Source organism: Fulmarus glacialis, unplaced genomic scaffold (genome assembly GCF_000690835.1).
Source record: "Fulmarus glacialis isolate BGI_N327 unplaced genomic scaffold, ASM69083v1 scaffold20083, whole genome shotgun sequence".
Lineage (NCBI taxonomy): Eukaryota > Metazoa > Chordata > Aves > Procellariiformes > Procellariidae > Fulmarus > Fulmarus glacialis.
In genome coordinates this window covers 2641-16345 of record NW_009205095.1, presented here as the reverse complement: position 1 = coordinate 16345, position 13705 = coordinate 2641, and the positions used below count along the sequence as shown (strand labels likewise).

The 13705-nt window shown below is 50.3% G+C and overlaps 1 protein-coding gene across 1 annotated transcript; it reads left to right on the top strand.

Annotated features, from left to right (window-relative positions):
* The first annotated feature begins 839 nt into the window (after positions 1–839).
* On the top strand, positions 840–10761 carry UBQLN4 (ubiquilin 4). Its single transcript, XM_009575274.1, has 11 exons — positions 840–844; positions 1097–1327; positions 3846–4051; positions 4390–4652; positions 5909–6067; positions 6793–7018; positions 7408–7547; positions 7998–8081; positions 8719–8834; positions 9479–9656; positions 10118–10761. The coding sequence occupies exons 1-11, from the start codon at positions 840–842 to the stop codon at positions 10268–10270; spliced, it is 1761 nt and encodes a 586-aa protein (XP_009573569.1). The 3' UTR covers positions 10271–10761.
* Positions 10762–13705: the final 2944 nt, after the last annotated feature.

Genomic DNA, 13705 nt, shown 5'->3' with positions numbered 1-13705 from the left:
GTGTGGGCTGGGGGGTCTGCTCCTGCAAGGGAGCTTCACAGGGCACGGTGGCATGGGGTGAGCGGGAGGGGGCTGGAATTTGCAAAGACTGGCTCAAGCACTGTCAAAGTCGCTGTGCCCACTGGGGCAGGGTGTCATCGGCACGGCTCTCAGCTTCTTGGCTTGCTGCGTGTTTTGATCCGGGGTGTAGGGCATGAGGTTGCGGTGTGAAGGACCTGGCTGAGATCTCTGGGGAGCAGAGTCGTGGGGTAGGCAGGGGCTGTAGGACGTGTGGCCCTCCTGCTCCTTCCCGGTCAGCTCCTGAGAGCCCGTTGGTATAAGCGGGATGTTAAGCGGCGGCGTTGTGCAGAGGAGGGCACGAAGCTTTGCGACCAGGATGACCTGGGGCTCAGGGCTGCGCTCTCCTGGGTGTTGTTTTTGAGGGTTCTGGTGCAAAGGCTGCGAGCTCATTCGGGACAGGTGTGTGCTTCTCTTTCCGTCCTGGCCTTTCCCTCTGAATTTCCTGTAGTTTGTGGCTTCCAAATGCAAGGCTTTTTTTCCTCGCAGACCAGCTTGGGAATGCCCCAGCTGGGCTAGCAATGACAATCTTATTGGCAGGTGTTAATCCCACCCCATCACACAGTAAAGAAGAGGTGTCCGTGTTATGTGGCGTGGCATGCTCATAGGGAATTCAGTTGCAGAAATAGGAATTGGAGAAGACCTAGTTTATTTCCATTGGCTGATAAAGGATTGTTCCCTTTTCCATAGAGCTCTGTCCTGTATTAAATCAGAGTTGGGCTTTCCTTAGGAAAAAAATCAAATGAGCAGAGACAAAAACAGTTCAGTCATTCAGAGGATAAATGGTGTATTTGGATTAGACCTAAGAGACACACTTGATCTTCCTTTGGAAGCCTTCAGCTCTTCTTGAGGTAATTGCTCTATTCTTTCTGAAATTTACTCCACATTTTGTAAGTGTAGAGCTTGTCTTTGTTTTGTTTTGTTTTTTTTCATTAACGCCTCAGACATCCTCAGCAACTGGTGACTGAATTGGTACCTGCATGGGCTCCTTTTGGGTGAGGTACTGAAGGACTGTCAGTTCCTTATGCTGTTTGCATAGTGGATATGATATCTGGAGTATTAGCTTTAAATTTCTGGTCTCGGTCCTTTGCCTGAAAAATGCTTTGTTTGTTTTTCAGTTCAAAGAAGAGATTTCCAGGCGGTTTAAAGCCAAACAGGATCAGCTGGTTCTGATCTTTGCTGGGAAGATCCTGAAGGATGGAGACACGTTGAATCAACATGGGATCAAAGATGGGCTGACTGTACACTTGGTCATTAAGACTCCGCAGAAGTAAGAAACTGTTTCGTCTTGGGGGGCTGAGGGTAAATGGATGATGCGAATAAACGATGGTGGAGCATTTCTGCCCTATCGGTGACTGAAGCAGAGTACTTGTGCGAGGCCTGAGTGCTGGCTTTGGGGCCTGTGCGAGTCTGGCAGCGGTGGTCCGGCAGGAGAACTCTCCCAGGCTCTCTCCCTGCCACGGCTTTGCCGTGCAGCTGTGGGGTTTATCACTTGGCCTGTCTTTTCCCTAGGTCACACAGCTGTGTAGGTTTGTGGCAAGTACCTGAGGGGGTTGGCTCTTCTTTAGAACAACTTGTATATGTGGCTTTGTGTGTTTTGAGCCTTTATAATTTAGTAATCTTGAAAGAAGCCATTGGAACTTGATACTGGTTCTAACAAAGATAAGTTGCTGTTAACAGAAATTACTTTCCCAATAATTCGCGTTGAAGTTGAAACTAATACGCAGTTTTTCTTTTGCTTCCTATCATATACTCTGCTCTAAGCCTGCGCTCATGCTCTCTCGGGTGCCGTGGGAGGCACGCCGTGCGTGCAGAGCGCTATCTGTAGGGCAGAACAGTGTTTCTGTGTGGTACCTATAGGCAGGTCTGCGTGGGCAGGTGCAGAAAGGTGGGTGCTCCACCTCCGTGGGAGCGCACAGAGGCTCGGGCCATATCACCACATGCACACAGCGGTGTGGTTGTTAGCTCAAGTACAGTACTGCGGGCACACCCCGTGGTAGCTCCCGGTTTGGACACGGCTCACTTGTGTCCGTCTGCACCGTGTAGCTCAGCCTGAGAAGGGGACACAGGATTGACCGCAAGGTCCTGCAGGGTTAGGCTTTTCTCAGTGCTATCCGATGGAGTGGTGGGCACAGAAGGTTCTTGGGAACAGTTGCTGTACTTCAGGTGCAGCCATGTCTTGTTGATCTCGAAACCCCCTTCGCAACCGTTTCTTGGGCTCCCTGCTGCAGTCTGATAGGGCTCCCGGTGAACTAACAGGGGCTGTGTCTCTTTGTGCAGTTCTGCTGTCCCCTAGAAGAGCTGTCATGCTGGCTTAGTCAAGATTAGTGCTTTTTTCCCCGCCCCTCTTTTTTACAAAGACAAGCATGTTTATTGTCAGCTTCTGCAGGAGGCCTCTCTCTGGATTCTGCATCTCCAGGTAGCCTGATAGTCTGATGCTGTTTACCACTGTCTCCACAGCAAACTGTGGTACTTGTGAACCATTTCAAAGGGTAAACGAGAGCTGTCCTGCGTTGCTCATTTTTTTTTCCTGCTAATAGTCATAGATAAGTGCTTACTAAGACATTACAGCCTCTTCCTGTGCTGAGAGAAACCAAGTGACCTTTCTCCAGCTTCCTTCTTCCTTTTTTGTTCAGCTTCCTATTTGCTTTGTTTCCCCACTCTCTGCCTCCCTCTCAGTGGCCGCTGGTTTTCAGCAGCAGTCAGGTGAGCCTGGAAACTGGACGGGGACCTTCAGGTTTGATTTTTAAAGTCCTAGAATAAGAGTGAAAAAGGAAAGGGAGTTAGAGAAAGGAATCATTCTTGGTTTGCAAAAAAAAAAAAAATCAAGAAATCGTTGTTCTTATTTACTTGTCAGTGGCATAATAGCATTATTTGAGGTGAGTACAGTGAATTTTGTGGTCTAATTTAATGTGAAAGCTCTTCAGCACTAGTCCAGGACTCACTGTCATGACTGCAGAATCTTTAAATATTCTCTTTCAAATTCCTATAAAAATCCTAAGGAGGAACTGTGATTACAAGGTACTAGTAGGGGTTGGTTTACTCAGTAAAGCTGATATCCAGCGTCCGCTACGCTGTGGCTTATGGCACAGTACCTGCATGTGTGTATTAAAAGAAGCTCTAGTCAACTTGTGTTGGACGGAGAAGCCCTGCGTGCAAGGTACAGCCAGTGGCAGAGATGTGAATTCATAGCCAAGCTGGCCAGAAACGTTCTGTAGCTTCATGGGACAGATGCTAGCTGCCTTGTGCCTCAGTTTCCCTATCTGTAGAGTAATGCTGATACTTACTTTTGCCTCCAGGAGCACTGATAGGAATATTCAGTGCATGGGAGGGTTTGCAGAAAAGCAGATTCTTGTTTACCCCATGCACTAGCCCTGCTGTAACCTCCTGTGGTTTCTGTGGGAGCAGCAGGAGGATTTTCCTGTTTGGAGCAAACTCATTGCTCAAGGATATAGCTGAGGTAAATAGTTCAGTGTGATTCAAGGAAGAGATGGATACAACTCGGGGTAAGACCAGTCAAGCCACTTCGTGTGGGCCAGGATAAAATGTCAGGGGCTGTTATGCATCAGGATGGGAGGCGGATTCCAGCAGATGGAAGGCATCTGGGAGCACAGCTGTGCATCCGTGCAGGCGGGAATGGAAGCAGCCAGGGCTGGCTGCTGTGGGGACAACAGGCGCGAAGGGAGGCTCGGTCAGTGTGGGGTGCACCGTCCTGTGTCCCCCACAGAGGACTCTGCTCACCGTTCCTGAATCTCAGGAGTTTAATGCCGCCTTTTGTTTCTTTCCAGGGTCCAAGATTCAACGTCTGCTGCTTCTGCCCCCAATGCTGCTTCTGCCCCCACTGCAACCCCTTCTTCTCCTGCTGCCCCATCTCAGCCTTCCACATCCAGCAGCGCCGTTTCTGATGCGGGGAGCGGCAGCAGACGGAGCAGTGGGTCAGGGACCACGGGAGGTCCTGGAGATGGAGGCCCTAACAGTGCTACATCCATCCTGTGTAAGTGGTGGCTCTGAGAAGGTGTGACACGAAAGAAGAATTTCCTAAGATGAGACCAAGGAGTTGGGGTTCTTGACCCCTGTAGTTGTCTCTGCTTGCTGTAGGCTTTGCATGAGTCGCTGCCAGCGGCATCCCTCGGTTTCCCTGCTCAGGATAATGCCAAAGCCTTTAGGAAAGCATGTGTAGCAGGTATCCTCCCTGAGAGCTGGCTGCTGTAGGAGTATAGGATACCCCTAGATTAGCGTGGGTGCAGTTCAGCTGATGTGCTTGTCCTCTTTTTGCAGCTACCGACAGTTACTGACTCACGCCTCTCTCCCCGTGTGTTGTTCCCTCTCCAGCTGGCTTTGGCGGCATCACTGGGCTGGGCAACCTTGGGATGGGCTCTGCCAACTTCATGGAGCTCCAGCAGCAGATGCAGCGGCAGCTGATGTCCAACCCAGAGATGCTTTCTCAGATCATGGAGAATCCCTTGGTGCAGAACATGATGTCTAACCCTGACCTCATGAGACAGATGATCATGGCCAATCCCCAGATGCAACAGCTCATGGAGCGAAATCCGGAGATAAGCCACATGCTGAATAACCCGGAGCTCATGAGGCAGGTGAGTCAGCACACCAGGGCCTGTTTAAAGCATGTTCAAGAGCATCTTTGTGGACCAGCTTCAGTGTCTGCTCTGCAAAGGGAGTGTGTGAATGCCAGATCAGTGATTTTAAAGATCTTTTCCTTCCTGCTGTAAGCTCCCCACAAACAGATGGTGGTCTTGAGTTATGTGAATACTGATTACTCAACCCACATACTTGCAACTCTTATCTCCCTTTCAGGGCTATTGAATCCGTCATGTGTTGGGCAAAAAAGGATGCTGGGATCATCCTAGCGTGCTGCATACAAGGCTGCTGTGTTCTGATTCAGGAATGGGTGTAAAAGCAGTCATGGAGAAGTGAAGCTACTGCAAAAGCTTTTTGTTTCTGTTTCTCTTGATAGATTAAGTATAGACTACAGAGCTGTATAGTCAATATTTTACTACCTGTATCAGCAGAGAGCACTAGTCGTAGGCTGGGATCTTAGAGGTCTCGATTTTCTGTACAGTCCCAGAACAGAGAGGACCCATGCCCTAGAGTACTGGCTATCTGGAAGACCGAAGGTTCGTCGGAAGGGAAGCATAAGGGATGAGTGTGAGAGCCTGAGTGTTAAATAGCCCTTGACAGGACTCTGCTGTTCCCCCAGGAAGACTTGTCAGGAGGTCTTTCTGGGTTGTTGCTGAATGAGCCTAGTTTCCATCTGCTTCTCAGTTATCTTTCTTTCAACTGTGTCAGCCATACATGAAATTCCAGAGCTGCAGGACTACATTGTGAATGATCCGTACTTAAGCAGCTCCTCAAATGAGATCTGGATGTTTCTTGTGCAGGGGAGACCCATCAGAAGTCTGGAGAGGGTGAATTTCTTGGTTTTCTTGAAATGGGAAGGATCCAATCTCTTCCACCTTCTCAGTTTTTGAATGCACTCCATCTACTTTGAGTGGGAACATATGGGTGTTAAATGTTTGGATGTCCTGATACTGCTTAGAAACAAAACAATCTCATCCAGCTGAATTGAGGCTGAGAAGGAAGAGAGCTGAGCAAGGATGGGAGGAGCCAGGATCCCTGGGCTCTCTTTGCTTGGATAAATGATCTCTCTGCTCTCTGGCTGTGAAACGGGTTTAATTATACTCTTTCTTCTGGGAGCTGAGATTTAACTCTTTCGGTGCTTGGCTGGTAGATCAGTAGAATACCACTGGGCTGCTAACCAGTCTCTTGATCCACTCCGGTCTTCCATGGTGCACATGGGCCTGAGCTTTCCACGTTTTCCTCCTTCTCCCAGACAATGGAATTGGCTCGTAACCCTGCCATGATGCAGGAGATGATGCGGAACCAGGACCGTGCTTTGAGTAACCTCGAGAGCATTCCAGGAGGATACAACGCCCTGCGCCGGATGTATACGGACATCCAGGAGCCCATGTTTAGTGCAGCCAGGGAGCAGGTATTGGCTGCGTTCCTGTAAGTGGGGTGTAGTGAGTTGAGCATGGGAAAGGGGTCTTTCCCTGACCCCCGTGCTAATGGGGCAGCCTTCCCAAAGCGTGGCTGTTCATCCCCTCCCGCTCTAGATGGTGAATGCAGCCACTAGTGGGAGAACGTTGCGCAGTGCCCGTCATCTGCTTTTATTACATGTTTGGTGTATCTGAGCAGAGACCTGCCCTCGCTCCTTTGGTCTCCAAGCAGGCTGGGTGCCAGCCGTTGCCGATGTGAAGGCCCCACAGCTTCGTTAGCACAGCCCTCTGCTCTCAGCCCGGCTTACTGTATTAGCTCAAGCCTGACGCCTTTGGATTGGAGCTGGCTGAGATCCAGCTGGCTTGAAGCACAGGAGGAGTGAGCGCAGGTCTGTCTGCAAAAGGCTGTGCAGACATACTCCAGTCTAGCATTACCTACTGGTATGTCCGGGTGCTGATTTTACATGGATGTTTTGAAGCCCTGCAGTTGGGAGCCAAATCTAGGGCTGTGGCCACTTCTTGAGCCTGGTCTTTTTCTGAGCGAGGTGTGTTGTGGATTACAGATTTCTCAGGAGGCAAATTCTGGCATGTGTTTAGCAAATTCTGGACCTGGATGAATATGATCGGCTGTTCCCTATCTCGTACAGTGGTGGGGTTAGTCTGACATTCTCTGCTGGGGCTAACTGATTACGGCTATTTCTTTTTTCTTTTTCCCTAGTTTGGCAACAATCCTTTCTCTTCCTTGACGGGGAATTCTGATAGCTCAAGCTCTCAGCCTTTGCGGACGGAGAACAGAGAGCCGTTACCGAACCCTTGGAGCCCCACGCCCCCTGCTTCCCAGAGCCAGGCGCCCAGCAGTGAAGGGAGCACTGGCTCGGCAACCACCCAAAGCACACCGACTGTATCCAACCCCTTTGGGCTGAATGCTGCTAGCATTGGGGCTGGTACGTAAGCGAGAGAGGAACCAGAGGGTGCTACTGACTGAACAGGTCACCCAGGCTTCCTTGGAGGGCGGTTCCCTCTGGCATTTGAGTGCCTGAGCGTGGCTGCTCTCCAGATGAATGATTCTAGCCCAGTTGCAAGCACAAATGAGTTATTTCTTGTGTGCCTGTCGGAGGGTTGCTTTGGGAACTCTGATGTCCCTGCAGCCCTCGAGAGCATGGGAGAGTGGCAACCAAAGCACCACCATGGCTGTCCACAGCGATACTCGCTGTTGACTAGGGGATGACATAAAGGCATTGCTGTTGTATGTCATGTTGCATTTCAGGCATCGCAGCAGTGCTCAGACTTGTAAGGGGTTTTCCTTTGTCTTCTCTTCCCTTTCCCCTTGCAGGCATGTTTAACAGCCCAGAGATGCAAGGACTCCTGCAGCAGATTTCTGAAAACCCTCAGCTGATGCAGAACATGATCTCTGCGCCTTATATGCGGAGCATGATGCAAACTCTTGCCCAGAACCCGGACTTTGCAGCACAGGTAAAAGTGTTGCAGTTGTCTTCTTTTGTCAGACAGGCCGTGAGCACAATGCTTGTGAGACCAGTCTGCTTCTGTAGTTGGAGTGGTTCCTCTTGCAGAAACCAGAGAGCTGAGTGAATATAGACAGTTTTGTTGTATTTCTTGATAGCTTGAAGGCAGTCACAGTACTGAACCCTGTGTCTTAGCAGAGCCCCTATAAAAAAAGGTGGCTTTCAAAGGGACATGGGAATAGCCCTTCTCTTTGCCTGTCGCCAAATAGCCTGTGTTCCAACACTGCTGCCAGGAATTGAGCTGTCCTGTTTCAGTCCCCATTAGCAGGGGAACATGTTGAAAGCCCAGGGAGGGAGTCAGGGGCATGACTGACTTGTTCTTCGTGGCTTAGTTGCGTAGGGTTTAACAGCCAGTGGCAGCAACCCTCTGACCCTACCTACGTGTGCTGTCTCTTGCTAGATCATGGTAAATGTCCCCCTCTTTGCTGGGAATCCACAGCTTCAAGAACAGCTCCGCCTTCAGCTCCCTGTCTTCCTGCAGCAGGTAAAGGCCCCTGTCTGGCCCTGTGCTGCTCTCAGCCCCTGGGCTCCAGAGCTTTTCCATCCTCTGTAGGAAAGGGAGTATCTCAGCTGCTTAGTTAAGTAGACTAGAAAGCATGTGGGCTTGGGTGGTTTGGGCTGTGAAAGAAAGGGGTTTGCACAGGGGAGAGAGAAAGGAAGAGCTTGTGTAGACAAGGCAATCTAAATTAAGTAATCTAAATTACCTAAAGGTGGACTTCAAATTAGACTAGTTAAGCTACATGAAACCCCTGTGTGGACAGTCTCTCACTGTAATGAGTTTATAAAAATTAAAACAGGTAATTGTGCTAGAGCAGCTGGTTCACTCAGGTAAATCAAATAAAATCACTTTAATTCCAAAGGCATGTGCCCCGTGCCCCCAGTTCTAATCTGATTCACCTAGTTCATTTAGGAAATTTGAGCTAAACTCTATGAGTATCTCTGCAGATGCGCCCTGCAGTCTGGAGACTTGGAGGAGGAACCAGACTCACAGGTTCGCTCTGGCTGCAGGGCAAGAGGCGCAGCTCTGTGCTGATTGTTGTTCAGATTTAAAGCTGGTGGATCTCTGGCTGTGGAAGCTCTCGCTGTTTGGTACCGCTGTGTCTTTTTGCCTTTGTTCCCAGATGCAGAACCCAGACTCCCTCTCCATTCTCACCAACCCCCGCGCCATGCAGGCGCTCCTCCAGATCCAGCAGGGACTCCAGACGCTGCAAACGGAGGCCCCAGGACTAGTGCCAAGGTAATAAGCGCTTCAGAGTGGGTTTCTGCAGGCAGAGCTGACATGCTTGATACCAGCAGGCAGACTAGCTGTTGATTTATCGAGGAGATCTGCTTAGGGCACTCTGTCATGGGGACTTCTGCGTGTGTGTGTGTGCGCCTGCAGGCCTCTGTGAGCTCCAGCTACTTAGCACTTTCTGCTTGTTTGTACTTCATGCGGGAAGTCCTCGACCCTTTCTTTTTGGAGAAAAGGTTTGGAAACCACTTGGTGCCTCTCCCATCTTTTGTTTGCTGTATTCAGTATCGGCTGAACTCAAAAATTTTATCTCTGGAGAACAGTATGAGATGCGCAGCCACAAGGTTGGGTGGGTACGTTGGGGTGGACTGGTCTGCCGGCAGCCCTCAGGCCTTCTGCTCTCTGGCAGCGTGTGTCACGTTCAGCTTCTGCAGTTCCTTTCAGGCCTGCGCCTCTTAGGATTGCTTACTCCCAGCACCACGTGTGACCAGGATACAAACGCAGCCAGTTTAATTTACAAAGCTGTCCTGTAGTACGGGCCTCACCGAGGGCCAGCCTGACAGAGCCTGCTGGTTACCGTGCTGTCTAGCTCTCGGGGGACACCCAAAAGTGCCAGCTGGCCTCTGAGTGCACCCTGCCTTCCTCTGCAGCCTCGGCTCCTTCGGCATGCCTCGAATGCCCCCGTCCTCCACAGGAGGAAGCACAATCCCGGAGAACCCCGTTCCCTCTGCTTCGACGCCGGCCAGTGCCTCTCCAGCTGGGGGTGGTAACCCCCAACAGCAGCTCATGCAGCAGATGATCCAGCTGCTGGCCGGAGGAAGCTCTCAAGTATGTAATGCCCAGCTGCATGCTGATACGCTTCTGGGGAGGGACATCTCCAGGGTGAGCTAGAGGTTGTCCTGATCCCACCCAACTCTAGGGATGCGGTCCCCAACGGGTTTCTCTTGGCTGTGGTGCTTTATGCTAAGTTTGGTGTCTCAGGCTGGCTAGTTCTTTGGGGTGTAGTAACCCTTTGCACAGGTTTGAAGCTAAGAGTGCCAGGGATCCTCCTCCCAGCGCTGCTGTCACCGTAGGTACAGAGCTTAGACTAACTGTGTGCAGTGTGGCTGCTGTGCCAAAGCCTGTGGCAATGTGGGGAGGTGGGTAACATCACTAAACGAGCCTGGAGTATTTGAGTACACCTAAAGCTGAGCTCAGGGTCCCTGCTCAGCCGTTGTTGCTGGCCCTGTGTGTATTGGATGTAGATCTCTGCTGTCTGACTCTAAGGTCTTTGTCCTTTCCCTCTGTAGGCGCAGAGTCCTGAAGTGCGATTCCAACAGCAGCTGGAGCAGCTGAACGCCATGGGCTTCATTAATCGTGAGGCCAACCTCCAGGCGCTTATTGCCACTGGTGGAGACATCAATGCAGCTATTGAGAGACTGCTGGGCTCCCAGCCTTCCTAAACTCTTGTCATGCTGCCCCACAGACATCAGCACATGCATCCATACACATGCACAGGGGGATCTTTCAGGAAAGCCCACCATCATTTTCATATCTGACAGCTGTCCATGTATTTAAAACAAAAAGATACAGCTTAACCCCTGACCTTCCTACTAAGTTAAGATTTCATGTTGAAATGCTCTTTAACTGGCTTGTATGTGGATTCCAGTTCTCATCGTGGCCACAGAGACTTCAGATGTGTATTTTTTCCTAAATATGCCCTCTGTCTCAGACACTCTTCTCTCTCTCTCTAGATGGTAGAGGCGTTACTTCTAGTTACTTACCTGAATGATTGTGTTTTGAGTAGCTTGATTTTAACTGTACATGATTCCCTCCCCTAGCCCTCCTTTCAGGCAAATATTTAAAACTTGAGCCAAGTTTGGGTTTAGGTTATTTCTCCCAGCATCTTATTGGGAATGGATCAAAAGAAAAATTGAAATGATCTGGAAATTTCTGATGTAATTTGTCTTAATGTTCCATTGGATGAACTGAGCCTGTGTCCCTTGCACACAGGTGCCTCTGATCTCCTGGTAGAGGGTTAATGTGCATGAAAACTACATTTGAAGTATGGCCTCTTTACACTCTTGGGATGGTGTAAAGGAGCCTAGATGCCTTCAGGGATCAGGCTTGCTGTTCTTGAACTTGAGTTGAAAGTGCCGTGCAGAAGAACGTGTTCGAAAGGTGTGTTTCTGCCCAAGCAATTTAGTTCTTGCGCAGTGGTGTCAGGGGTTTGTTGACTGTTGTGCTCAGTAGGCTCATTCCTGAGAGTGTAAAAACAAAAAAGGAAATTGAAAAATAAGTTAACGATCTTTTTGCTTCACTGGCAAATGTTGGAAGTTCATCTTCTTCCCAGTTTAGATCCATCCTCCACCCCCCCCCTCCATTTTGGTGTGTTTGAATGTTATGACTCTCCAAGAAACTCCCCGAGGACCAGCAGGGTGATATTTTCCCAAGAGCCTCCATGGCTGTGTAATTTGCATACCATTTTTATCAAAGAAAAATAAATGCGCACAACCATCTGTCTCCCTGCACTCCATGTATCTTCCTTGATTGCCACATTTAAGCTGATTGAGTTCCCCTAGTTACTTGTGATTAATCTATCTCATCCCCCATGCTTACCTCTTGCAGATAGCGTGGGGTGTCGTGCAACCTCCCCACCTGGCCGGGCTTCCTTCCCTCTTGTGGCAGGAAATCTTTTTGACATTTAAGTACTTAAGAAATGCTGCTGAAGGCTTGCCCAAAATCTGGCCCTAAACGTGCCCGTTTGGAAGCTTCCTTTGAATTAGGGACTCTCAAGTACGTGTAGGATGAGCTAACAGCTACTTGGTAGTTCTGCTGCATTTGGATGACTTGATCCACAGCATATAAGAAGCCAGCGGGTTCTTCTGCTGACCCCAGAGGCGTTTGCTCGCAGCTGGACAGTGCCAATGCCCAGGGGAACCCGGGCAGCTCTCTGCACAGTGGATGTTACCCCTGCTTTTCTGTAGCAAGCACAGTGCTTGCTGTTAGCTGGGTGTTAGTATTCTGGTTTTTGTTTTGTTTAAGTTTCTTTTGGTAGGAGAGGATTGGGTAGTGAGGGAATGGGAGGAATCCCAGCGCTGCTTTCTTGTATACCTGTAAAACCTGCTGCACCCAGCTTGCTTCTGAGTTTGAGATGGGATCTGTCAATACCCTGTGTTGTTGGAGAGCGCAGGTAGAGCAGTGGTTGCTTGAGAAAACATGGGAGTCCATGTGGGCTGGAAATGCTCGTGCCTTTGTGTTTGTGCATCATGACGAGACTGGTGTTTTTTAGGTGAGGATTCAGAAAGCCGAGCTTTAATCTCTTCTCTTGGAGGCTGTGCACATATATGTGGATTTCTTTTTGCAACCTCTCCTCAAACGTAAAAAGGATTTGCAAAGAGTTGTGTAAGGATGGGTACCGAAATTCCTGATTGCCCTGGCAGGGTCAGAGCTCTTTCCTAATGTTGCTAATCGGTCCCTTTGCAGCTAAAAATGGGTTTATAAAAAGGCCTGTATGGTCCTTTGTGATCTCTGAGATTTGACGGATGTCCTTTGCCTGCACTAAGGTCTATTTATCTCTGCAAAGGCTCTGTCCCCGTGCAAGCCAGCTCTTGCAAAGAATGCGCTTGTGGGAGGATGGGGTAACCAGGTAAGTGAGAGGGAGCAGGGAAGGCAGCCGGAAGGAGAGGTGGTGCTGCTGGGTCGCGGGGAGCAGAGACGTCCCCCCATCTTTGCAATAAGATTGTGCTCTGCATTTGAACCTCTTTGAAAACCAAAACTGGCCAGCCAGAAACAGTCCTTCCAGCTTCCTCCTCAGTGTTAGCAAGATGTGCTGATGTGGTGTAAATCACACCAACGCGAGGGATCTGCATGCGAGGAGAGCTGGTGTGCTGCTTGCTGGCAGAACAGAAGCTTCTGACCTGTCCCTCTGCTTCTAGGGACATAGGAGGGACTTGGAGGGGCAGGGGGGGGTCCAGTGAGTCCAAAGCAACGAGTCTGCTAAGAGGGAGTGCTCCTGCCAGGCTGTGGCTGTCATTGCTGTCTCGACTTGGACCGGCGAGGTGGAGCGGAGTTGGTGATGCTTCAGCATCGCTGAGATGAGCTGAGCCGCGCAGAGGCTGGCTGCTCGGTGCCTGCGAGCAAAGCCGGCTGGAAATACCTGCGTGGTGGAGGGATCCTGCTGGCAGCGTGGGCAGACTGCTGTAAATTATTAAGGAGAATGAACGTGCTTCTTGTAGAAGTTTTCGCTAGGACATTTTTGCTTAAGCTGAGGTCCTGCTTTTCCAGAGAGGGCTCTGGACTGTGGCAAGTGTGTGGAAGCCATTCTCCAGTGCTTCCCATAGAAGGAGGGTAGGGTAATGATTGTCATCTCTCTGGGGGAGAAGCGAGGAGGGGGAAATGCTGAGTCTTCGCAGGCCATTCAGTCCTCAGTGTCTCTCTGCTCATTTAAGCAGGAAAACATATTTCTCCTGTCTCTCCACGTCGCAGCATCCGCTCTTATGTCAGTTTGAGATCATTCCTCACCTGCTGCCAGCCCACCAGCCAAGGTGCTAAAATAAAGATAACAGAGCAGCCTGCTATCTCGGCTTGCAGCCTCTGTTTGCATCTGATGTTCATCTACCAGGTCTCCAGCTTCCCCCGGGCCATTTGGCAAAGCTGCCACCCTCCGCGCTCTCCTCCTTGCTGCTCCGGAGGGGCTTTACCGTACTTGCGTGGAGCAGCCGGATGGATTCGTGGCTCTGGCTTTGGCGCTGAAGCAGCGCAGAGGGGAGCAGCCGCTTCCCCCCGCGGGGAAGGGGACGAGCTCAGGGAAATGCTCTGCGCTGGTACAGCTTTTACCAACCCCTCAGCCCTTGCAGGAGTTGTTTCCCCCGAGGTTGTGCTGAGCACTGTCTCTT